This window comes from Chiloscyllium plagiosum, unplaced genomic scaffold (assembly GCF_037043375.1).
Source record: "Chiloscyllium plagiosum isolate Xiang-an unplaced genomic scaffold, Cpla_swu_hap1 HiC_scaffold_10, whole genome shotgun sequence".
NCBI classification, from domain to species: Eukaryota; Metazoa; Chordata; class Chondrichthyes; order Orectolobiformes; family Hemiscylliidae; genus Chiloscyllium; species Chiloscyllium plagiosum.
This window is the reverse complement of record NW_028270148.1, coordinates 75,155,648-75,183,492: the sequence shown is the minus strand read 5'-3', so window position 1 is coordinate 75,183,492 and position 27,845 is coordinate 75,155,648. Positions and strand designations below refer to the sequence as shown.

Sequence of the window (27,845 nt, the reverse complement as noted above, 5' to 3'; positions counted from 1 at the left end):
GATCAAATACCAATAATACTTACACTTACAACATTACTCCTAACTACATTGTTGCCACCTCCAAATTCAATTTAGCTTGTGCCTTTCTTGTCATGCGCAAGAGTGTGGAAGATGGCAAGGGCACGTGCAGATAAGGAAGGCAGGAGAGAGAGAGAGAGAAATTGCTGAGTTTGGCATGAGCAGAAATTTACCTTTTTTATCCAAATCAACAGCCCAGGTATACTAAATCAAAATCTTGCACTCTACCAACTTGCTGTTAAAGTCTTCTGGAGATCATATGCAAACATAGTTGAAATTAGCCCAAACTCAGTCCTTTCAAAACATTAAACTGCACTCATAACATTAAATAGTACACAATCGTAATGCTAAATAAGCTTAGCTTTACCAAAATATTAATATGATAAGTTTAGCTTTATTTCCATTAAATTTGCACAATGAGACCAATCGGCCCATGTCTGCACCCGTTCTTCAAATGATCACTACCTACTGCCAACTTCCAGCATTTTCTCCCATACCTCTGCACATTATTTCTCTCTAAATGATCATCCCAACACCCTTTGAATGCCTCAATTGAACCTGCCTCCATCACACTTGAGACAGTACATTCCTCACCTAAACACTCACTATTAAAATGTTCTTTTCTTGTGTCACATTTGTTCCTTTTGCAAACCTCTAAATCTCTGGTTCTTCATCCTTTGCTAAGCAGGAATAGTCTCTTTCTCTCCACTCTGTCAAGTCCACTCATGATTTGGATATGCCGGTATGGGACTGGGGTGTACAAAGTTAAAAATCACACAACACCAGGTTATAGTCCAGCAGGTTTAATAAGCACACTAGCTTTCGGAGCGACGCTCCTTCATCAGGTGATTGTTCTGATCACCTGATGAAGGAGCGTCGCTCCGAAAGCTAGTGTGCTTCCAATTAAACCTGTTGGACTATAACCTGGTGTTGTGTGATTTTTAACTAAGTCCACTCATGATTTTGAAAACCTCTCTCAGATCTCTTCTTAGCCTTCTTGTCTCTAAGGAGAAGGATCCCAACTTCTTCAATCTATCCTCATAGCTGAAGTTTTTTATCCCTAGAACAATTCTCGTAAAACACTACTGCAGCCTTTCCAATGCATTCACATCTTTCCTATAATGAGGCATCCAGCACTGAACACAACACTCCAGTTGAGGTCCATCAAGTGGCTTATACAAGGCCAGACTGTTCCAAGTACTTAAAAGTCTAGTTTAGTTGTAGGGATAAAGTTTGCTCCTCTTACTGAGTGCCAACCTTCCCTTCCCCAACTTTTCCATTGTGGCCCAGCACTACAGTCATGCTACATAAATCCAGGATGGTTCTGTTATCTTTGCAATTTTATTCAGAACATAACGCTCTGCTATTTCCACCCATTCAGCAGGTCATTAACAAAAACATCACCTTCCACCCTCTAATTTCTGCATTCTGAAGCATATATCCCCTCCAAATCACTTGAAGTTTAACCCGGTTTATCTCTTTCCACAATGCTCGCTGACGTGTTGAGTACTTCCAGGATATTCTGGTATTATTGTTAGGTAATTATATATCAAGAAGTAGGAAAGCAAGTCCAGTAGATAGAAATGAGAAATAGATTAGGCATGTGGTGACAGTGGCAAAGTCACTGGACTCAATATAAGGCTTAGGGTTTCAAATTCCACTGCACTGAAATTAAAAGGTTTGGGGTCTTGTGGTGTAATGGTAATGTCCTTCCCTCTGAGCCAGAAGACCAAGGTTCAAGTCCCACTTGCATTGGAGTTATGTCACAGAATGTCATAAGTTGATTTAAAAACAAACTACAGATTAACCATCATGTAATTGAATGACTCATTGGGACACTGTTCCCAAATAGAACATAGAACAGTACAGCATAGTACAGGCCCTTTGGTCCATGATGTTTTGCTGAACAGTTATCTTAATCTAAGATCAACCTTACCTACACACCTCTCAACTTACTGCCATCTATGTGCTTGTCCAGCAGTCCAAGTATCAAGTAATAGTATTTTTTGGTCTTTTATAAATGCAAAAGGATTGCCAATTCATTATACTTGATTGAAATTCTAACCATTCTTTGCACTGGTATTAACAATCCACTGACTTGGTTACAAAACATCAGAATTCTCACTACTACTTCTTAAATCTTCATCACCTTGTTCCTTTTATACTGACTGACCTGAACATTATTCTTTCTAGTCTGTAGGAGAGAGATAAACAAGTTGGATGGTACAACTGTAGGAGAATTTATTTTTACAAAATCTGAGAAAACTTTTGTCCAGAATGTTTCAATAACAAAAACTGGTGTTGTTCTTTGTAGCTAAGACCAACATAAATAAAAAAAGCAAGGATATAATTTAAAAAACAAGTAACAAAAGTGAGCAATTACCTGATTGGTAATAGTGATGATTTCGCCTTCTTTGACAGTCAGCTCAGCATTCCCAGGTTCAGCTGTAAAGTTGTACAAAACACGAGCCTGTTCGTGGAGAATGGAAGAAAACAGTTAACTAAATGCTACCCAAGTTATTCAGTATTTAAAGTAGTCATAACCTATCATTTATGAGATGTAAAACAGCTACAAGGCATAGATAAAGGCAGAGATGATTATTTGTACCTTGATCAAATTGGTGTTATACATAGAACAGCAACAGCAATAACAATTTGGATCCAAGCAGACAGTGAGACAGAAAACAGCACACTTTTGAGTGTAAGTTTATCAGTTATGCTATACATTTTTGTTTTTAAAATCAATGTGTCTGAACAGGTTATGACATACCTCTGGACCAGGTGGGACATGAACCTGGGCCTTCTCACCCAAAGGTGGGAACCTGACCGCAGACCATAATACCCTTCATTATACCACAGGGATAGTAAACCAAACCAAATCCACCTGTCACTGGATTTGCAACACCATGAAAATAAAATATTCAATGACCCTCAAAATCACTCAAGCGTTTATAACCAGACGTCAGAAATAACTAATCTTGAACATCAAGTTTATAACCTAAATAAATATTGAGAATGTATTGTTAAGCAGAATACAGATAATCTAACTAATATCTACAATCTATACCCAATCCTTTTCGATCAGAAACCACTCCTCACACTGACAAAGCTTCCATAGATCGCTTGAAACTTTTACTTATTTCTTAAGACAAGAATTCTTTCCTCAGAACTTTCAACGAGTCACTATCTAGAGATAACTAGAGAGAGAAACAAAACCAAAGCCAGCTTCCCAGTCTGGCAGTTTCTAATGTAAAATTGTCTCCTACCCCAAACCCAGTCTGGGACAGTTTACCCTTAGTTTTCTTTTTCAATGTTCTCAGTGGTTGGCTGGCCGGCACTGGTCCTCCTTTGATTGAGCAATTCAACGTCCAACCAGTTGCCAATCCTCGAGCATAAGATCTCAGTGCCAGAGCATTAATTTATATGCATTTCCTTCCAAGCTAGCTCACAATCATCTGGTTTTTGTTCTTCCCTTTTATTAAATAACAAGTTCAACTTGCAATTCTCAAATGTTCAGTTCGAAACCAAACAAAAATTAGAAAAATAAATAATGATGGTTTCAACACCCTATCAAGCTATATAATCTTACAGTTTCTTCTACCTGCTCCCTCTTCATGTCTATGTAGAGGTACTTTTAAATCAACCTGATAAGACACGTCATGATATACATTTGGAGCAGAAGGGACTTGAACCTGAATCTTGTATGTAGTGCCAGTATGCCATAACTTCATATCTACCCAGTTAAATCACCTGATTAACTACTTGTTATATCTAAAGAAAAATAAGAATTGATTAATAAAACTTTTCAAAGTACATACTTCTTAAACAGAATTAATGGACAGTTAATCGACAGACTCAGTTCTCTGACCAAATAGGTAGATTCTGATTTGTCAAGCCGTTGTCATGGGAACGCAGTTTTCAACAACAGTGTGATATCAGCTAAATATGCCGTAAATCCCAACAGCTAAAAAACCCTATTAAACAACATATCCAATTGGCAGCCGAGTTTACACTTGACAACCTTCTAAACTTTAATATTAGAGTTCAACACCCTCAAAATTGTGAACCCATTCCTTCCCTTTCTTTTAGCTTTGCTTGTTACAGTCTTTGTCACTCTCTCTCCCCCACCCCCGACCCAGTGGGCCAGTCTGTTCCTGCTGGCAAACCACCTCCCTCACCTCCACGCAGAGCCCTAAACAGTCCTTCCAGGTGAGACAGAGGTTGATCTGCCTCTCTTCCAACCTAGTTTACTGTATCCAATGCTCCCTTTGTGGTCTTCTCTACATTGGTGAAACCAAACGTAAACTAAGGCCATGTTTTGCAAGCATCTCAGCCAGGCCCGCAAGGGCTGACCTGACCTCCCAGTCACCGCCTATTTCAATTCCCCCTCCCACTCTCTCTCCAACATGTCCATCCTCCGTCTCCTCTATTGTCACAGTGAATCAGACAGCAAATTAGAGGAACACCACCTCATCTTCCAGCTAGGCAGCTTACAGCCCGCAGGACTCAATATTGAGTTCTCCAATTTCAACTAACCTTCCCACCCATTCCTCAAATCCTTTTCCAGCCCTGCCTCTTCCCTTCCATCCCTCTGACCGACCAGTCCTTCCAGTTACCAACAAGATTTGTCCCTCCTATCGACCTACCAGGGCATACCTACCTCACCACTTCACTCCTCTCCCCAACCAAAGCTCTTCCCCTCCCTCTCTATCTGCAACTCCCCCTATCCCCACGGATCAGGTACTTTTTGGCACCGCCCTTTTGGCCCCGCCATTTTGGCTCTAAACTGTTTTGGTGCTCATTACCTTGGCACCAATTCAGAATTTTAAAAAGTCTTGTTTGGTTAAAGAAGGGATGACCAACGACCCGATGTAATTTTCTCAACTAGCAAGAATTGATAGTCAAAGCTGTAATGATCTCAGTTTGTAATCATTTTCTCATTTAACAATTGTTAATAGTCATCTACTGCCTTGATGATACTTAAGCCCTTCTGTCTTCACATTGGAAAGCTGTAATACAATTTTCTTTCTATTTTGTTGTAGATCCCATACCAGATATGTCTAAAAATATTCTAAGCAAGAGAGACAAACCAAAATTTTCACACGATGGTTATCTATAGGTGTTTGATAAATGTAGCAAAAATGTAGAAATTCGTTTTTGTAATGAATAGGTTAAAAATAATGAATAAAAAATAATTAGATTTATTTCTTACAATGCAATAAAACTAATTTCTTACGGGCTCTACAAGACTTCTTTTTATTCTGAATTGGTGCCAAAATAGCTCAGCACCAAAGTAATGAGCGCCAAAACAGTTTAGAGCCAAAATGGCAGGGCCAAATGATCGGTGCCAAAAGGGCAACGCCAAATAGTCCCATTCCGACCCCACCCCTATTCCTGAAGATGAGTTATTCCCGAAACATCAGTCTTCTCCACCTCCTGATGCTGCCTGGCTTGCTGTACTCTTCCAGCCCCCTGTCTATGTGCTCTTGTACTTCCATTCTGGCAGTTAGGCACATCATTGTTCTGTCATTCTCATATTCCACTTAATCTGAACCATCAACATCCTTTCTCCCCCGGCACTCCACTCCACTCCAACCCCCACCAACCGCCCCACCCCGCAACCTTCCACATTAATCCTTCTTTCTTGAAGCAAATAGTCATCAATTCATTCATACAAAAAAACTGATATTTCATGCTCTTATGAAAATGTTATTTCATAATAAAGATCTGGAGTACTGCTAAAAGAAAGATATTTTGCAGAAGCTTTTTGTCTTGCATTCACAAAAAAGTTGCAAGAAATACCAATGTAAAGAGAAAACAACATTTGTACTGCATGAGACAGAATGCTGAGTGTTTGGCAGTGTACTCTAATTGGCAGACAAATTAAATGGAATGCAATTTATGATAATCGACAGTTAACCACCAGAGTTGTGTAAATTTTTAACCAGACAAGTTGACTCTTCTCAGGGCAATAGCTTAAATAATCAATGAACCAGAGAATAGCTGTCATCTATGGAGATAAGTTGGAACACATGCAGTGTCTATTTATCTTCTTTTGGCCTGTAAAGAATAAGGTCCTGTTATTAATATCATAGAATCCTTAAAGTGAGGAAGCAGGCCATTCAAACCATGAAGTTCGCACCAACTCTCCGAACAGCATCCCACAAGCATGAGCCAATTCATTACACTTGCAAACGCAGCTAGAAATTGTTGTTGATACAATCTGCAAGTCTTTATGACATATGGCCCAGACAGGGAATTATAGACCAGTTAACTTCACATCAGTAGTAGGGAAAATGTTATAGTCAATTGTAAAAGATTGAATAGCAAACCACCTCGAAAACAGTGACAGGATCAGACAGAGTCAACATGGATTTATGAAAGGGAAATCATACCCAATGAAATCTACTGGAATTTTGAACATGTAACCAGTAGAATTCTTAAGACAGCCAATGGATTTGGTTTAACTGACTTTCAGAAGGCTTTCAAAAAAATGTTCCACATAAGAGATTAGCATGTAAAACTAAAGCACATGGGATTGGGGTAGCGTACTGACATTGACAGAGAATAGATTGACAACAGTCAGAATACATGTGTCTTTTTCAGAATGGCTGGCAGCGGGATACTGCAAGGAGATCAGTGCTTGAACCTCAATTATTCAGAATATATATTAATGATTTAGTTGAGAGAACTAAATGTAAGATCTCCAAGTCTGTAGACAATACAGAACTGAGAGGGAGGGTAAACTGTGAGAAGGATGAAGAGATGCTTCACTGTGATTTAAACAAATTGAATGAACGGACAAATGCATGACAGATGAAGTATAATGTAGCTAAATGTGAATTTGATACACTTTGAAGCAGATTATCTGAATGGCGACAGATTGCACTTCTACTAAGAACTGGGTGTCCTTGTACAGCAGTCACTGAAAGTTAGTATGTAGGTGCAAGCGATCAGTGAAGGCGACCAATGGTATGTTGGGCTTCATAGTAAGAGGATTCAAATACAAGATAAGGGATTACTTGCCAAAATTGCACAGGGACTTGCTAAGGACAACCTGGAGGATTGGGAGCAGAATTGCTCTTATCTGAAGGATGTTTAGGCTATGGAGGGACTGTAACACAAAGGTTCATCAGATGGATTCCTGGATGACATGACTGACATATGAAGAGGGACTAGATCAGTAAGGACAATACTTTTTGGAATTTAGAAGAATGGGGAGGGGGGAGGAGAGAGAGCTGTAATCTTATAGAAGCCTACAGAATTCTAATAGGATTAGATGGTATACACATAAGAAGGACGTGCCTGATAACTGGCGAGTCCAGATCAGCGGTCACAGTCTAAGTTTTTTTAGATTAGATTAGATTAGATTAGATTACTTACAGTGTGGAAACAGGCCCTTCGGCCCAACAAGTCCACACCGACCCGCCGAAGCGCAACCCACCCATACCCCTACATTTACCCCTTTAACCTAACACTACGGGCAATTTAGTATGGCCAATTCACCTGACCCGCACATCTTTGGACTGTGGGAGGAAACCGGAGCACCCGGAGGAAACCCACGCAGACACGGGGAGAATGTGCAAACTCCACACAGTCAGTCGCCTGAGTCGGGAATTGAACCCGGGTCTACAGGCGCTGTGAGGCAGCAGTGCTAACCACTGGGCCACCGTGCCGCCCTCCAAGTGTACAAATGAGTCATTTAGAACAGAGATGGAGAGAAATTTCTTCTCTTACTGTTCTCCAATTCCTGGCATCTGTGATAAATTACCAGAGGTATCTCTATCCTCACTCTTTTTAATTATGAATCATCTTTCATTTTGCACTTTTGGCTTGTACCTGGACAGATTGACATTGCCCTACAATTGAATTTGTGCAAATGTCCCATTTCAGTCATGAATGTTTCTGCAAATGAATACTTTCCCAGGAATCTAAAGTCTGCTCCTGAAATGCATTTTGAAAATTTAAATCTATTTAACATGAGCAGTCTGTCCAGTCTAACAATTTAAAGGCAAATACTGAATTAGGAGTCATCAAGTAGAAATTTTGCAATCTCACATATACCTTGTTAAATTCCATTACTTTATTCTATAGAAATATCCCTATGTATTTTAAATTTATCAACTTTGACCATGCCCCACTTGCATTTAAATGTCATCTTATCTATTTCAATCACAAACTTTATGAGAATATCTAACCTTTCCTGTCCAAGTGTTGAGCTTTTTGATCCCACAGTACTTTACATTTGAACTCACTTCTAGTAGGAAGTGACAGTACCAAGGTCAAACCTTGCTCTTACATCGGCAAACACACAACTCAAGTTCACATATCAACTTCATTTTTCCATTGAAAGCAAGGTTCACCTTCGCAACATGGTGGGGATACTTGGTTTCAGACACTCTTAAAAAAAAACTCCAACTGCAATCTTCTGTTTTAAATAAATCTTGGATGCCTAAAAGTAAAAATATGAAGGTAATTTTGAATCAAAGATGATGGTTTGGCAGAAACCAAGACATCTTTATGTGTACAGTTTGTTGCTCAGTCTGTACTTCCCAGTCTTCTCTCTCAAAATAGCGAGGATATGTATGCCATCTTATGAACAGGGATAATTCCAGAATATATAGAATTTAGGAAGATGACCACCATCTTTTCACTATTTATCATCTCTACAGCTACTCTCTCCACAGTCTAATTACTGTGATTAAAAAGTTGGTTTTAAGGAGTGTCTTTATTAAAAAAAGAGTAACATACACTAAACCTGAATGGCGGTGGTGGTTGGGGGGAGGTGGAGAACAAGAGCATCAAGTAAAAATGACCAAAGAGGAGTCTGACACTAAGGCCAGTAAGACTAAGATGAAGTGCAGACAGGGAAAGATTACTGAACATGGCAGGACTGAAGTGTATTTGTTTTATTGAGAGAAGTATGACAGGTAAGGGAGGCAAACTTTGAGCTTGGAATAATATTTACGAGGGGGAAAGACTGGCAGTTTAAATCTGGGCTTTAGATGTTTCCAGTGTAATAGGGAAAGATGTAAAAGAGGTGGGGGAGTTGCTTAACTGATAAGGGAGAAAATTTTGGAGAGCTCATCAAGCAAGGCTATATGAGTAGAGCTCAAGAATAGGAAGAGTATAATCACTTTGATGGGATTATACTCTAGCCTCCCAAAAGACATCAGGTGATAGAGGAACAGATATTTTGATAGATTATGGAAAAATCTGAAAACAACAATCTGTTGCAGTAGATGATTTTAGTTTCCCCTATATTGACTACAATACACTTACTGCCAGCGACATGGATGAGGGAGAATTTGTCACTGTCCAGAACAGTTTTGTGAACAAATTTGTAAATACTTCAACTAGGGAAGTCGCCTGGTATTACAGAACGAGCTCAGCTAAGGGTTTGAAGTTTCAGTGGGGTAGTATTTCAGGAAGCTACCATAATTCTGTAAGCTTTAAATAACGTATAGATAAGAGTAGCCCTCAGGTTAAAGTACTAAACCGAGGAAAGACTAACTACCATAATGGTATTGGAAAATGTGAACCGGTAGCTGTTCGAGGGTAAATCCACATCGAGCATGTAGGAATCTTTTAAAAGGCCAGTAGATTTAAGTTAAGCATTAGCATATCCCTTTGAAAATGAAGGATAACAACAGCAAGATTCAGGAATCTTGGATGTCAAGACAAATTGCGAGCTCAGTCGAGAGCATGGTGCTGGAATAGCACAGCAGGTCAGGCAGCATCTGTAGAGCAGGAGAATTGACGTTTTGGGCACAAACCTTTTATCAGGACTCCAAATTGAGAGCTTAGTCAAAAAGAAAAAGGAGACATATGTATAGTTTAGGAAACTGAAGGCAGACAAGCCCTTATATAACAAGATAGCACGAATTAGGAGGGCTAAAAGAGGCCAAGAAATGTCTTTGGCAAACAGGTTTTGAAAAATCCCCAAGGTGCTTTATGCATATATAAGAAGCAAGAGGATAGCTTGGGAAAGGGTAGGTCCATTCAAGGACAATGGGAGGAATTTAAACATGGAACTGGAGGAAATTGGTGAGGGCCTGAATGAATACTTTGTTTCAGTATTCACAAAAGGAAAAGGACATGGTGGATAGTGAGTCTCCAGAGGAGTATGTTGATATTCTGGGGCATGTCAACATAAAACGAGTGGTGAGTGTTTTAAAAGGCATTAAGGTAGACAAGTCCTCAGGAAATTTCTGGGCCTTGTGGATACATGATTTCATACTTTAGTCACAGGAGAAACCCAAGACTGGAGAATAACCTACACAGTTCCTTTGTTTAAAGAGGGCAACCTTGAACATTCTACAAATTACAGGCCAATAAGCCTTATGCCACTGGTGGGAAATTATTGGAGAAGATTCTTATATTTTGAAAAATACAGACTTAAGAAATGTGCAGGGAGGTTGTCTCAAAATGTTTAATTGTTTGAGGAAGTGGCAATGATATTCATGAGGGCAGGGCAGTAGATCTTGCCTGTGTGGACTTTAGCAAGGTCTTTGACAAGGTCCCTCAAGACAGGCTCATACAAAAGGTGAAGTCTTATGGGATTTGCAGTGAGCTGCGGAGATGGAGACAAAATGGCTTGGTCACAGAAGATAGAGAGTAATAGCGCAAAAGGTGCTTTTCTGACTGGAGATCTGTAACCAATGTTGTTCCGCAGGGATCAGTGCTGGGACGCCTGTTGCTTGTAATATATGTAATTTAGGGAGGAGGATTGCCAGAAGATACAGGATATAGAGCTTGAGATGTGGGTAGAGAAATGGCAGGTAGAGTTTATTCCAGGCAGAAGTGAGAATAATGCAGTAGGGAAATAAATGACAGAATGGTGGCTCAGTGGTTAGAACTGTTACCTCAAAGCACAAGGGTCTTGGGTTCAATTCCACCCTTGGGCGATTGTCTATGTGGAGTTTGCACACTCTTTCCATGTCTGTGTGTGTTTCCTCCAGGTGCTCTGGTTTCCTCCCACAGTCCAAAGATGTACAGGTTAGGTGAATTGGTCATGCTAAAATTGCCCAGAGTATTCAGGGATGTATAGATTAGGTGCATGAGTCAGGGATAAGTGTATGGGAATGGGTTTGGGTGGGACTCACAATAGACCATAAGACATAGGAGCAGAAATTAGACTATTCAAACCATCAAGTCTGCTCCACCATTCAAATGTGATAAGTTTCTCAATCCCATTCTCCCAGTGACCCTCGATCTCCTTGACAATTAAAAACCTACCTATCTCAGTCTTAAACATACTTAATGACCTGGCCTCCACAGCCTTCTGTGGCAACGAATGAAATCTGGGTCCCTGGCGCTGTGAGGCAGCAGTGCTAATCACCGAGCCACTATGCCGCTTTATATTCAAGTACTCTTAAAATAAATGTCATCATTGCATTTGCCTTCTTAACTATGACTCAACCCACACATTTACCTTGAGAGAATCCTGGATGGGGAGAAAATGGGGAGAAAATTCAGGAAACAGTCAATGCCTTCATTGTTCCTACCAAAGTTTATGACTCATACTTTCTCACGTTATACTCCACTCTTCTAAACTGTCCAAATCCAATTCCAGCCTCTCCACCTCTTCAAATGCTACCTGTCCCTCTACTTATCTTCGTATTGTCTGCAAACTTAGTTCCTTCATCTAGATCGTTAATTCATAAAGTGAGAAGTTGTGGTCCCAACACTGAGCCTTGCTGAACACCACTCGTCACCGGCTGCCATGTTGACAAAGACCCTTTTATCCCCACTCTCTGCTTTCTGCCAGATAGCCAGGCTTTATCCATGCTAGCACCTTGACCTAACACCATGGGCCCTTATCTGCCTCCTGTGCAGCACCTTGTCAAAGGTCTTCTTGAAGTCCAGATAAATAACATCCATAATGCATCCGTAATGCTGAGGAGCATAGTGGAAATTATTTTTTAGCGAGGTGGTTACGCCACAGGTAAGGGCTTCAAAGGCAGAAAAGCACTGGGTGACCACAAGGAAGATGAGTAGGTGAAAACAGGAATTGAAGGAGTCTCCGGTGGCCATTCACCTCTCAACAGATATGCCATGTTGGATGATGTTGAGGGGGATGGCCTCTCAGTAGAAAGCAGTAACAGTCAAGTTTGTGGCAGCGTGGTTGGACTCGGGTGTACAAAGTTAAAAATCATACAACACCAAGTTATAGAATTTATAGCAAATATATATTTGCTATGTCTTACAGTTGTGTCCTCCACAACCACCTGATGAATGAGCGGCGCTCCGAAAGCTAGTGTGCTTGCAATTAAACCTGTTGGACTATAACCTGGTGTTTTGATTTTTAACTTCCTGAATACTTCCAGTGCCATGTGCTACTATTAGAATAGCAAGATGGGTCAAATGAACTGCTACTAAAGGGATGATGTAGGGGTGAGGCCTTTAGATTTTAATAGGGTTATAGTACAGGTTATTCTGCTATAAGTGCATTTCATTAATGCAAATTCACTATAACGTGATTGATGAATTGGAGGATGCTGTTTCAAAAGCGCATACTATTAAAACATGTGTTGGATGTAATGCGATTACATTACCAACACTTTAAGCGCTGTTTATAAAGTGCAATTTTTCTGTAACATGGGGTTTCACAAGAACACAATCATCGCATTATCGAAGAACTACCTGTAGTAGGAGATTTCAAATTTGCTAACATTAACTGATATCGCTGTAGTGTGAAAGGATTAGATGGAGTGGAATTTTTGAAATGCATCCAGGAAATTTTTCTGTACAAGTATGTAGGCAGTCCTATTCAAGATGGGGCAGTGCTGGACCTAATCCTAGGGAATGAAGTCAAGTGGTTAAAGTGTCAGTAGGTGAGCATTTTGGGAATGCTGATTAGAACTCTAAGTTTCAAAGTTGTTATGGAAAAGGTTAAGCATCGTGCAGATTTTAGGTATCTATATTTGGAAAATATAGATTTCTCTTCAACCACAAGAGGCGTAACACCTGTCCCTACACCTCCGCATTTCCCCTCTCACCTCCGTCCAAGACCCAGAACGATCCTTCTAGATGCAGAATTTCACCTCCACTCTTTCCAACCTGATCTGTTGTACCTGTTGCTCCAGATGTAGTCTCCTCTAAATCTGAGGCCAAACGCAGACTCGGGGAGTATCTGCACCCTGCATTCATCAGCCACCGTTCCCTCCCCTCTCCCCGCCCCCCCCCCCCCGCCCTCAACTTTATGATTGCCATCTATTTTAATTCCACCTCTGACAGCAACATGTCCATCCTTGGCCTGCTCCACTATCAAGTGCGCTGGATGGAAACTGGAGGAACACTGTCTGATATTTTGCCTGGGGAGGAGTTAACAGATCAATGGCCTCAATATTGATTTCACCACCTCCAAAATCCGTCACCTCCAGCCTTATCCCATATCTAGCGCTACCCCTCCTCCTTGCCTCCCTAACCTGACTTTATCTCTGTCCATCTTCCGACTCCTCTATCCACTCCATCCTTGCCAGTGACTAATCACCTATCACCATTGCCACCTCCCACCCCCCAGTCTCGACAAAACATTGACTTTCCTGCTCCTCGGATGCTGTCTGACGTTTTGTGCTTTTCCAGCCTCACATCTATTGACTGATGCAGGCAGGTATTCTCTCAACATTTAAGCAGAATCTTGACAAGCACTTAAAACACCAGAGCACAGCAGACAATGGATCAAGTGCAGGTAAATGGGATTAGTGTTGGTCAGCATAGACTAGTGAGCTGAAGGGCCTGTTTTTATGCTGTATGACTAGGACTCTATTGCAGTCCAGCTCATTAAACGATATAGACTTTCCAGCTCTAGCTTCACTCACTTTCAGACTCTGAGAACCTGTGATATTCGGTGATATTTTGGGAAATCCTATATGATGATACCATAATGACTTCCTCTGTACCCCTCCCATCTCAAAGTCCATCATCATGGTAACATGAACACGTAGGCCTTGTATCCAGATAAAGATGCTGATTAGCTAGCCAGGACTTTCCAAATCTCTCCTCTTGGAGGTAAACGCGAAGTTTACATCTTGGCATTCTAAACACTTTCCCAGGGTCTGCATGGACAGGTTGGACCAAAAGGTCTGTTTCCATGCTGTATACATCTCTATGACTCTGGAGACTTATGGTCTAATCATATGGGCTATTCCCAATTCCTCCAAAGGGTGAATACCTTACACATTCTTCCCAGTAAAACAAACAAACAAACAAAAACAAAACTATCGGTCTTTAATCTAGACCAATCAAACCTCTCCAGCTTGCTGTCAGGCAGGTTTCAAAATAGATCACATGATGAATCAAGTGGCCTTTTCTTACACTGTAGACCTCTAGGTCATTTGCATTTTATCTCAACTTAAATTTAAAAGGCACAGTCTTCAGTTTATTAGCCTCCAATGTAACAGAGCCACCTTTTGATACTTAGTAACATTATCTTTGCAACATTTGCAAGGCACCATTGATCAAGTATTTAGACTTTGCACCTACGTTAAAAGTTTTCAGTAGCACAAAACACAGAATTTGACAAATTGTGATCTTGAGGCACATCTTGGCACCTGTTGATCCAAGCAGAAATGTACAGAATGTAGCAAGCCCTACAGGAAGGATAAGCAGAGAAGTAGTCACACCAAGCTGACATCATGAATGGCATATGACAATGTAGGGTCTAAAAGATCAACACATGGCTGGCCTCTGATACCTAACCAAATCAGGATGGGTCCACCAGAAATAAAATGGAACGTAGCAGCAACAGTCATGCTTCAAAACCAGAAATGCAGATTTTATTAAGCCACTAAAATTCTAAAGAAACAAAAGTATCAGTTAAAATCTGTATTCAAACAGAACTCCATTAAGAAACACAAAGAAAAATGATGGAGAAGTGAGGTCTGTCACAGAATTTAGCCTCAGCCACTTCAACCCTGACTTAAATAAAACAAAGAAATGCTATAATGCTGAAAATTTGAAACTACAGCAATTGCTGGAGAAACTCAAGTCAACAAGGTCTTCCCCCTACTCTACAGTGGAGAAACTCACTGAGCCACCATGGGGTGGCACAGTGGCTAGCACAGCAGTAGGAACCCCGGGTTCGATTCCTGCCTCGGGTGACTGTCTGTGTGGAGTTTGCACACATTCTCCCAGTGTCTGTGTGGGTTTCCTCTGGGTATTCCGGTTTCCTCCCACAATCAGAAGAGTGTCAGGCCAGGTGAATTGGACGTGCTAAATTGTCCATAAGTGTTCAGGGTAAATGTAGGGGAATGGGTCTGGGTGGGTCAGAGCGTTAGTGTGGTAAAAATAATGACTGCAGATGCTGGAAACCAGAGTCTAGATTAGAGTGGTGCTGGAAAAGCACAGCAGTTCAGGCAGCATCCGAGAAGCAGTAAAATCGACGTTTTGGGCAAAAGTCCTTCATCAGAAATACAGGCAGAGTACCTGAAGGGTGGAGAGATAAAATGAGAGGAGGGTGGGGGTGGGGAGAAAGTAGCATAGAATACAATAGGTCAGTGGGGGAGGGGATGAAGGTGATAGATGAGGGGGGAGGGGGGAGTGGATAGGTGGAAAAGAAGATAGGCAGGTAGGACAAGTCATGGGGACAGTGCTGAGCTGGAAGTTTGGAACTGGGGTGAGGTGGGGGAAGGGGAAAATGAGGAAACTGTTGAAGTCCACATTGATGCCCTGGGGTTGAAGTGTTCCAAGGCGGAAGATGAGGCGTTCTTCCTCCAGGCGTCTGGTGGTGAGGGATCAGCGGTGAAGGAGGCCCAGGACCTCCATGTCCTCAGCAGAGTGGGAGGGGGAGTTGAAATGTTGGGCCACAGGGTGGTGTGGTTGATTGGTGCGGGTGTCCAAGAGATGTTCCCTAAAGCGCTCTGCTAGGAGGCGTCCAGTCTCCCCAATGTAGAGGAGGCCACATCGGGAGCAACGGATACAATAAGTGATATTGGTGAATGTGCAGGTAAAACTTTGATGGATGTGGAAGGCTCCTTTAGGGCCTTGGATGAAGGTGAGGGAGGTGGTGTGGGTGCAGGTTTTGCAATTCCTGCAGTGGCAGGATGGGAGGGTGGATCGTAGGGAGGCTTGGACCTGACCAGGTAATCACAGAGGGAACAGTCTTTGCACAAGGCGGAAAGGGATGAGGAGGGAAATATATCCCTGGTGGTGGGGTCTGTTTGGAGATGGCGGAAATGTCGGTAGATGATTTGATTTATGCGAAGGTTGGTAGGGTGTAAAAAGTGAGCACCAGGGACGTTCTGTCCTTGTTACGGTTGGAGGTCTGAGGGCAGGTGTGCAGGATGTGGACGAGATGCGTTGGAGGGCATCTTTAACCACATGGGAAGGGAAATTGTGGTCTCTAAGGAAGGAGGCCATCTGGTGTGTTTTGTGGTGGAAATGGTCCTCCTGGCAGCAGATACGGTGGAGGCGGAGGAAGTGGGAATATGGGATGGCATTTTTGCAAGAGGTAGGGTGGGAAGAGGTGTAATCCAAGGAGAAATTGTTAAGGGTGAGGACCAGTTCGGCCAAACGAATGAGTGTCGGTGGAAGGGTACTGTTGGGGACGTCGGGAGAGGAAGAAACAGAAACCTGTATAGGCCCCAGCTATGTCTGTCTCTTTGGCTACATAGAACAGTCCATCTTCCGTAATTACACCGGCATCACTCCCCACCTCTTCCTCCGCTACACTGATGACTGCATTGGCGCCACTTCGTGCTCCCGCAAGGAGGTTGAGCAATTCATTAACTTCACCAACACATTCCACCCTGACCTTAAATTTACCTGGACCATCTCTGACACCTCCCTCCCCTTCCTGGACACCTCCATCTCCATCAATGACGACCGACTTGACACCGACATTTTTTACAAACCCACCGACACCCACAGCTACCTGGATTACACCTCTTCCCACCCTACCTCTTGCAAAAATGCCATCCCGTCTTCCCAATTCCTCCACCTCATCTGCTCACAGGAGGACCAGTTCCACCACAGAACACACCAGATGGCCTCCTTCTTTAGAGACTGCAATTTCCCTTCCCACGTGGTTAAAGATGCCCTCCAATGCATCTCGTCCACATCCCGCACCTCCGACCTCAGACCCCCACCCCTCCAACCGTAACAAGGACAGAATGCCCCTGGTGCTCAGCTTCCACCCTACCAACCTTTGCATAAACCAAATCATCTGCCTACATTTCTGCCACCTCCAAACGGACCCCACCACCAGGGATGTATTTCCCTCCCCACCCCTTTCCGCCTTGTGCAAAGACCATTCCCTCCGTGACTACATGGTCAGGTCCACGCCCCCCCCTACAACCCACCCTCCCATCCTGGCACCTTCCCCTGCCACCGCAGGAATGGCAAAACCTACAGCCACACCTCCATCCAAGGCCCTAAAGGAGCCTTCCACATCCAAAGTTCTACCTGCATATCCACCAATATCATTTATTGTATCCGTTGTTCCCGATGCGGTCTCCTCTACACTGGGGAGACTGGACGCCTCCTAGCGGAGCGCTTTAGGGAACATCAACCACACCGTCCTGTGGCCCAACATTTCAACTCCCCCTCCCACTCTGCTGAGGACATGGAGGTCCTGGGCCTCCTTCACCACTGCTCCCTCACCACCAGGCGCCTGGAGGAAAAACGTCTCATCTTCCACCTTGGAACACTTCAACCCCAGGGCATCAATGTGGACTTCAACAGTTTCCTCATTTCCCCTTCCCCCAGCTCAGCACTGTCCCCATGAGTTGTCCTACCTGCCTATCTTCTTTTCCACCTATCCACTCCACCATCGCCCCTGACCTATCACCTTCATCCCCACCCCCACTCACCTATTGTACTCTATGCTACTTTCTCCCCACCCTCCTCTTATTTTATCTCTCCACCCTTCAGGCACTCTGCCTGTATTCCTGATGTAGGACTTTTGCCCAAAACGTCGATTTTACTGCTCCTTGGATGCTGCCTGAACTGCTGTGCTTTTCCAGCACCACTTTCATCTAGAGGGTTAGTGTGGACTTCTTGGGCCAAAGGACCTGTTTCCTAATGAGGTTATCTAATCTAAACATTTTTTAAAAACTGAACAGATCTGGCAGCATCTGTGGAAAGCAGATTTAACATCTTAGGTCCAGTGACCGTTCTTTTCCTCAGTAACCTTGGATATCATTCATTCAGACTTGGTGACTTTGTTTTATTCACTTTGAACTCAGTCTAAAATAGATATCCAAAATGTAGGCAATTTCTCTAACCTCGCTTTCTTTACTGCAACATAGGTAGTATCCCCTCCTTAAGTGAAGACTAATGTAAAGTCTCCTACAGTACGTAACTAATCTTCTGCCTGCAGAAGATTTCGTTTTTGGTTCTGAACTGATCCCATCAATTTTCTTACTATTGATTTTTGCAGATGTCATTTTTTTTCTCTCATGCACGCTCTACGCATTTCATTTCCTCTTTCAGTTCTTCTTTGTATTTTTTATGTATTAGTTGGTTCGCTATTTATAAAGATGATATTTACCATAAACCTCATCTGTTTTATATTAACTTCAAATCACTAGATTGCATCCAGGAACTCTAATAGTTCCTTCAATGGAATATCTTTAGTTGGTGCTGGATTTATTTTTCTTCCTTGGAAGAGTCCCATTGCTCAAATACTGTTTTACATGCCAATTTTAATTTCCAAATCAATTTAAAACCTTTTATCTCAATAAAATTAGCAAATAAATTTAGCATTCTAAATTGACCCCTGTAATTCTAAGGCTGTGCCCACGGGTTCTAGCATTCCTGCCTGATGGAAGCAATTTCCCAGCATCCACCCTTTCCAAGCCATGAATTATCTTGCAAGTTTCTATCAGATCTCCCCTCAATCTTCTAAACTCTAATGAATACAATCCCAGGATCCTCAGCCATTCATCGTTTGTTAGGTCTACCATTCCAGGGATCATCCATGTGAATCTCTGCTGGACACGCTCCAGTGCCATATATCCTTCCTGAGGTGTGGGGCCCAAAGCTGGACACCCAGTATTCTAATTGGGGCCTAACCAGAGCTTTATAAAGTCTCAGTAGCACATCACTGCTTTTACATTCCACCCCTCTTGAGATAAATATTGCTAAGATTGCTAATTTTATTTCCCAGATCAAACAATTGACCCTCTGAGTATACATGGATCACAGCCCATTTATAGGAGGTAGAAAAGAAAATGCTAGAAATTTAAAGAGCTATGATTGTTCATAATGTCATTTTGGGCATGTATTCCTTCATGGGAACGACAGTTTAATCATGGGTCAACATATTAACCTGCCCTTCATCATCACAGATACAGTTGGCCTTTAATTGAAAGGATCCTCCAATTTCTCCAGCACTTCAGATTTGCAAAAAATACCATTCAATTTTTTAAAATTCCCAGGATGTTGAGGACATCTTAAACTTCAGATTATCTATAATATGATATGATCAGAGAGAAAGTGGATAAGTATCTTTATTACCATCCATTAAAATTTAACTACCATATGGCAATTATTAAAATATTACAGAGAGCTCAGCTTTCCCTGTCCAGACAGTAACATTAGCTGACAGTATAATAGCTTTGTAATGCTGCATCCTGTAATTGCATAGCATTTTTAAATACAACATACCTACACACAGAAGCTTATCCAATTAAAGTTCAACAGAGTTATACAAGAAGATACAAAAGCCAGGCAAAGTAATGTTTGGAAAAACAGATTTTAAAGGAGGACTTCGAAGGCACATAAGAAGCAGACACATTTTAGGAATAGAGTCTCACAGTTAATGATGGTTTGACTGGCAAGTACAAATCACTGATCCACAAAAGGTCAGAATTAGAGGAGCAAAGAGTTGATATGCACCACAGCTGGAATACTGCAAGCAGCTCTTCACAGAGCACATTCCAAACCCACAACTTTCACCACCCAGAAGACAAGGGCAGCAGATGCATGGTGGCACCATCACCTGCATTTTCCCTCAAGCCACACAACATCCTGACATGGAACTCTATGGCCATTATTTCATTATTGCTGGATCCAAATGTTAGAACTCCGTCCTTAACAGCATTGTGGATGTCCCAATACCATAAGAACTGCAATGGCTGTTCACCACCATTTTCTTCAAGGCAATAACTGATGGACAATAAAAATGTTGGCTTAGTCAGCAATGCTGACATCCCATGAATGAATTTTTTTAAAATGTTCCCACATTGAGAATAACCTCCAGCATGTTACATAGCACTATCACAGTTAGATGGGACAGACTTCAAACAGATTTAACTACTCAAGACTGGGCAACCATGAGACACTGTGGGCTATCAACAGCAGCAGTATTGTAATTCAGCACAATCTGCAATCTCATGGCCTGGCACATCACCTCAACAATCACCATCAAACCAGGGGATAAACGGAAAGTGCAGGAGGGCATGCCAGGAGCAGCATCAGACATACCTGAAAATGAGGTGTCAACCTGATGAAGCTACCAAACAGCATAAGCAAGTGACAGACAAAGCTAGACAATCCCACCACCAACAAATCAGATCTAAGCTCTGCAGTCCTGCCACATTCTACTGTGATTGGTAGTGCACAGTTAACTAACTCACCGGAGGTGGCAGCTCCACAAATATTTGCACTCTCAATATTGGACAAGACCAGCATAACATATTGCTGAAGCATTTGCAATCTTCAGCCAGATGTGCCAGTGGATGGTCCACTTCAGCCTCCTCCAGTCATCCCCAGTATTACAAATACCAGTCTTCAGCTAATTTGATTAATTCAATGTGATATCAAGAAATAGTTGGAGACACTGGATACTACGAAGGCTACGGGCCCTGACAATATTCCAACAATAGTGGTGAAGGCTTTTGCTCCAGAACTTGCCAGTCCCAAGCCCAGGTCTTTCAGAACACAGTAAGAACACTTACATCTACCTAATAATGTGGAAAGTTGTCCAGGTATGTCCTGCACACAAGAAGCAAGAGAAATCCAACCCAGCCAATTACTGCCTCATCAATCTCCTCTCGATCATCAGTAAACTGATGGAAAGTGTCATCAACTGTGCTATCAAGCAGCAACTGCTCATTGACGCCCAATTTAGGAGCTGCTAGGGTCACTCAGATTTCCAGCATTTGTTGTTTTCAGTACAGATTCCAGCATCTGCAGTGGTTTGCTCCACCACCTAGCTCCTGACTTCATTAGGACTTGGTTCAAACCCAGGACAAAACAGCTGAAATCCAGCAGTGAGGGGAGCATAACAGCCTTGACAGCAAAGCTGCACTCGACCAAGTGTTGCATCCAAGTGCCCTTGCAAAACTAGAATCAAAGGGCATCAAAAGAGCAAACTTTCTGCTGGTCAGTGTCATTCTTGGCATATAAAAAAATGATCATTATTGTTGAAGGTCAGTCATCTAGGCTCCAGGACATCTCTGTAGGAGTTCCTCAGGATACTGTCCTGGGCCCAACCATCTTCAGTTGCTTCATCAACAACTTTCCCCTCCATCATAACATCAAAAGGTGGGGATGTTCATTGATGATTACAGAACACTCAGCACTATTTGCGACTCCTCAGATACTGAAGCAGTCCCATGTTCAAATGCAGCAAGACCTGGACAATATACAAGCTTGAGCTGACAAGTGGCAAGTAACATTCATGCCACACACACGCCAAGCTATGACCATCACTAATAAGAGATAATTTAACCACCACCCCTTGGCATTCAATGGTGTTGCCATCACTGAATCCCTACTAATGAACATCCCGAGGTCAACTGGACTCACCACATAAATACAATGACTGCAAAAGTAGGTTAGAGGGTAGGAATACTGCAGCAAGTAATTCACCTCCTGAATCCCCAAAGCCTGTCCACCAAAGTCAGGAGTGTGATGGAATACTCCCCACTTGCCTGGATGGGTGCAACTCCAACACCCAAGAAGCTTGACACCAAAGCAGCCTGCTTGATTGACATGACATCCACAAGCACCCACCTGCTTCCCCACCAACACTCAGTAGCAGTAGTATGTACTATCTACTAGATGGACTGTAGAAATTATTCAAACATTCTTTGATAACACCTTCCAGACCCATGACCACTTCCATCTAGAAGGACAAGGGCAGCAGATAAAATGGAACACCACCATGAAATTCCCTTCCCATACATTCACCATCCTGACTTAGCAATATACTACTATTCTTTCACTGTCGCTGGACCAAAATCCTAGAATTCCCTCCCTAATGACATCATGGATCAACCCACAGGCAGCAGCTCAGAACCATCTTCTCAAGGACAATTATGCATGGACAATAAATGCTGGCCAGCTGGTGACACCCACCTCCCACAAATGAATTATAAATAAATCTGAAAACAAGGATGAGAATTTTAAACATTTTAAAAATCAAGGTTTGAATTGTTTAACAAGTTTAAGGATACATCAAAAACTTTCTGTCTTTATAAAAATGTTATGAAATTGGTGACATCTAAATAATTAAATGATGGATCGGACCGCTATACAGAAATTGTCTACAAACTGGAGTTTATAGGGAGCAGATTTAAGTCCCAAATTAAATAATTTTTCTGGTGAAAGGATGACAAAGACCCTTTACGTTGTCAAAAAGCAGCAGGGAAATTCTCACCATTAACCCAGAGAATATTTATGCCTCATCCAACATTACTGAAGCATCATTATTCTTTTCATGTTTGGTTCTCACATTTCATACTTTACAAAAGCAATAAATTTAAAAGTACTAAGTTAGTAGTAAAGTACTTTTGATGCATTTGAAGCTCATGAGATGCATCACACATTTATTGTGATCAGCGACCTCTGTGGAGTTATTTCATTCATCTGGAGATACTATAAGTCAGAGTCAATAAAATGTGGAGCTAAAAAGGCACAGCAGGTCAGGCAGCAGAGGAGCAAGAAAGTCGACATTTCGGGTTGGGACTTAAAACGTCGATTTTCTTGTTGTGCCTTTCCAGCTCCATATTTTATCATCTACAGTATTTCAATAATCTCTCTAGATTTGACTCTAACGTGACGACATTGAGGAATAGATTAAAATTTTGCTTTTGCTGTTTTAAGATCTTCTAAACAGTGTTCTATATTGAGATAAGTTGATTTGGTTTTTTTCATGTTTTTTGTTTTATGTAATGAACTCGTGCTTTTATTATTAAAGAAACCCTGCAAATTCATGTGCTTATGCTTCAGTGAATGACCACAAAGACTTTTTAAAATTTAACAATCAAACATGGTTTACTTCTGGATTCTGATTTGTCCAGAAGTTACATCAGGTGGGATCATAACATTATGCAGATTTTGTTACATGTTTATTTATTTTCAAAAGTTCAATGAAAATGTGAATTCTGCATTGCTACAACCAACCATACTTGCTTTTGAAAAAAAGCAAACGCAATTTGTGAAAAAGTGGAATAACTTTAATTATCTAATCATAGTGATAAAAAAAATTATTTGCAACTTTAAGAACAGATCTGTTCATGGCAATGGTAAGACACCTCCCACATAAGCTCTTGGTTTAATCCGGTTATCAAGTAGGTCACCAGAGTAGATTAATTCCCTACAGTATGGAAATAGGTCCTTTGGCCCAACAAGTCCAACGACTCTCCGAAGAGTAACCCACCCAGACTCAGTCCCCTACCCTATATTTACCCCCAACTAATGCACCTAACACTATGGGCAACTTAGCATGGCGAATTCACCTGGCCTGCACATCTTTAGACTGTGGGAGGAAACTGGAGCACCCAGAGGAAACCCACATAGACGCAGAGAGAACGTGCAAACTCCACAGAGTCACCCGAGGCTGGAATTGAACCTGGGACCCTGGTGCTGCAAGGCAGCACTGCTAATCACTGAGCCACCATGCAGCCCTATTGCCAGAGTGTCACTTCCAGGACTTCTCTGCAACAGTTTGTACATTGGATCTGTTTGTTTGGTGATGGCATTTTTTGGTAGAAAACCAGCTTTTCAAAAACTCTCTTGCATGTCTCTGGCTGGCTTGGCCTGGAATGGTTACTTTGTCAGTTGAATTGATGGCCATCTTGGTCTATGTGTACACCACCACCTCATTAACAGTATACTCACCAGCATAAAGTTTACCAGGGACCAACAGAACAACCACCAATTCCAATTCCTAGATTTCATGATAAAACGGGTGACCAACAGGCACTTACAACCAAAGTATACAGGAAACCCACCTATACGGACCAGATCCTCAACTTCAATAGCAACTACCCAAACGCACAAATGGGGCTGTGTCAGGACACCATTCAAGAGAGGCTTGACATACTAACACACCAGAACTGCTCAAGAAAAAGAAAGGACACTCACACAATGCCTTTGCTAACAACAGACACCCCAATTTCGTCCAATGATGCCTGTCCAAAAGAAAATGCCAAGCCACCGTGGGTGGCTAGCACTGCAGCCTCACAGCGCCAGAGACCCAGGTTCAATTCCCGCCTCAGGCGACTGACTGTGTGGAGTTTGCACATTCTCCCCGTGACTGCGTGGGTTTCCTCTGGGTGCTCCGGTTTCCTCCCACAATCCAAAAAAGTGCAGGTTAGGTGAATTGGCCACGCTAAATTGCCCGTAGTGTTAGGTAAGGGGTAAATGTAGGAGAATGGGTCTGGGTGGGTTACGCTTCGGCGGGTCGGTGCCAAAGGGCCTGTTTCCACACTGTAGGTAATCTAATTCAAAATCTAAAATCTAATTCAACAGTACCTACCAACACACTGGCCACCTTACCCTATGTGAAGGGCATATTAGAACTACCAGGCTGTTACAACTACCATATGAGGCTGTATGGTAGTACACCAACAAAAAGCCACACTATGCCAACTAATTACCTGAACAAAGAACATATCCACAACAGGGAGGATCAATGTGGTATATAAAATCAATCGCAACAACCGCAACAAGGACTGCATTGGACAAATAGGAAGGAAACTAGCCATCAGGCCTCATGAACACCAACTGGCAACTAATCAACATGATCCACTCTCCCTCATCTCTATACACACAGATCAAGCGGGCCATCAATTCTATTATGACAAAGTTAGCATTCTAGGACAAGCCAACCAGAGACATGCAAAAGAGTTCTTGGAAGCCTGGTTTTCTACCAAAAAAGGCCATCAACAAACAAAGAGATAGACCCAATATTCAAAGTGCTGCAGAAAAGACCTGGAGGTGACACTCACCACATAAAACCCAAGCGGGACAGAACAACAGCACTTCACGAAAGTCACAATGATGATGTTACCCAGTATGGTAACAAAACATCAGCACAGTAACCCAGCAGCTTGGCGAGCTAACCAACAACCACATTCACAACCCGAGCTACAGATCTTCACGAAAACTTTAAAATACAAAAAATTTTGCAATGTATCTACATTTTTGACATTTTAGCATCTTGAAAATTAGTGTAAGAGTGCTGTTCCTCAGATCTGTTGCACAGTAGAGACAGTTTGAAATGTGAACCATACAGTGAAATTAAATCTGCTCTCATCTGCTATCACATAGATGCTTTTCTAAAAAAATTATTCTTGAGATGAACTTGGGATATTCTGGAGGGCATCTCTAGAAAAGCGGTGGGGTGGGTGACATCCGAGTGGTATTATCGGGAGACTATTAATCCAGATACCCAGGCAATGTGTTCTGGGGACTAGGTATGAATTCTATCATATCAGATGGTGAAATTTAAGTTCAATAAAAATCTGCAATTAAGAGTCTAATGACAACCATAAAACTGTTGCAGGCTGTTGGGGAAAATTCCTCTAGTAAAAGGAAACTGCCATTCTTACCTGCTGTTGTCTACACATGACTCCAGACCCACAGCAATGTGGTTGACTTAACGGTAATTAGGGAAAGGCAAACTGATGAACAAATAAGCAAAACGTAATACACAAAACACTTGCTAACTTTCCTTCACAGCGTGCAGCCAATTAGTTGGAGCATCGAATACCTTTAAAGGTCCAGGAAGTTAGAGTCATAGAGATGTACAGCACAGAAACAGACCCTTCGGTCCAACTAGTCCTTGCCGACCAGATATCCCAACCCAATCTAGTCGCACCTACCAGCACCTGGCCCATATCCCTCCAAACCCTTCCTATTCATAATTCAAATCACATCCAAATGCCTTTTAAATGTTGCAATTCTACCAGCCTCCACTGCTTCCTGTGGTAGCTCATTCCATACATGAACCACCCTCTGTATGAAAAAGTTGCCACTTAGGTCTCTTTTATATCTCTCCCCTCTCACCCCAAACCTATACCCTCTAGCTCTGGACTCCCCCCACCCCTGGGAAAATTGGCTATTTATCCTATCCATGCCCCTCATGATTTTATAAACTGCTATAAGGTCACCTCTCAGCCTCAGAAGCTCCAGGGAAAACAGCCCCAACCTATTCAACCTCTCCCTATAGCTCAAATCCTCCAACCTTGGCAACATTCTTGTAAATATTTTCTGAACCCTTTCAAGTTTCATAACATCTTTCCTATAGAAAGGAGACCAGAATCGCACGCAATATTCCAACAGTGGCCTAATCAATGTCCTGTACAGCTGCAACATGACCCCTGTATGCAATGCTCTGACCAATAAAAAGAAAGCACACCAAACGCCTTCTTCACCATCGTATCTACCTGTGATTCTGGATTAGTGGTGCTGAAGAGCACAGCAGTTCAGGCAGCATCCAAGGAGCTTCGAAATCAACGTTTCAGGCAAAAGCCCTTCATCAGGAATAAAGGCAGTGAGCCTGGAGCGTGGAGAGATAAGCTAGAGGAGGGTGGGGGTGGGGAGAAAGTAGCATAGAGTACAATGGGTGAGTGGGGGAGGGGATGAAGGTGATAGGTCAGGGAGGAGAGGGTGGAGTGGATAGGTGGAAAAGAAGATAGGCAGGTAGGACAAGTCCGGACAAGTCATGGGAACAGTGTTGAGCTGGAAGTTTAGAACTAGGATGAGGTGGGGGAAGGGTAAATGAGGAAGCTGTTGAAGTCCACATTGATGCCCAGAGGTTGAAGTGTTCTGAGGCGGAAGATGAGGCGTTCTTTCTCCAGGCGTCTAGTGGTGAGGGAGCGGCGGTGCAGGAGGCCAGGACCTCCATGTCATCAGCAGAGTGAGAGGGGGAATTGAAATGTTGGGCCACGGGGCGGTGTGGTTGATTGATGCGGGTGTCCCGGAGATGTTCCCTAAAGCGCTCTGCTCGGAGGCGCCCAGTCTTCCCAATGTAGAGGAGACCGCATCGGGAGCAATGGATACAATAAATGATATTAGTGGATGTGCAAGTAAAACTTTGATGGATGTGGAAGGCTCCTTTAAGGCCTTGGATAGAGGTGAGGGAGGAGGTGTGGGCGCAGGTTTTACAGTTCCTGTGGTGGCAGTGGAAAGTGCCAGGATGGGAGGGTGGGTTGTAGGGTGGCGTGGACCTGACCAGGTAGTCACGGAGGGAATGGTCTTTGCACAAGGCGGAAAGGGGTGGGGAGGGAAATATATCCCTGGTGGTGGGGTCTGTTTGGAGGTGGCGGAAATGTCAGCGGATGATTTGGTTTATGCGAAGGTTGGTAGGATGGAAGGTGAGCACCAGGGGCATTCTGTCCTTGTTACGGTTGGAGGGGTGGGGTCTGAGGGCGGAGGTGCGGGATGTAGACGAGATGCGTTGGAGGGCATCTTTAACCACGTGGGAAGGGAAATTGCGGTCTCTAAAGAAGGAGGCCATCTGGTGTGTTCTGTGGTGGAACTGGTCCTCCTGGGAGCAGATCCGGTGGAGGCAGAGGAATTGGGAATACAGAATGGCATTTTTGCAAGAGGTAGGGTGGGAAGAGGTGTAATCCAGGTAGCTGTGGGAG

At 42.7% G+C, this 27,845-nt stretch overlaps 1 protein-coding gene across 1 annotated transcript in view; it reads right to left on the bottom strand.

Moving 5' to 3' along the window:
- Nucleotides 1-27,845, bottom strand: part of LOC122552919 (sorting nexin-9-like) — a 141,123-nt gene that overhangs the window by 99,699 nt on the left and 13,579 nt on the right. The window contains exon 2 of the mRNA XM_087991727.1: nt 2,402-2,488. Coding sequence (XP_087847853.1) covers nt 2,402-2,488 — 87 coding nt within the window. The remainder of the gene's footprint in view (nt 1-2,401; nt 2,489-27,845) is intronic.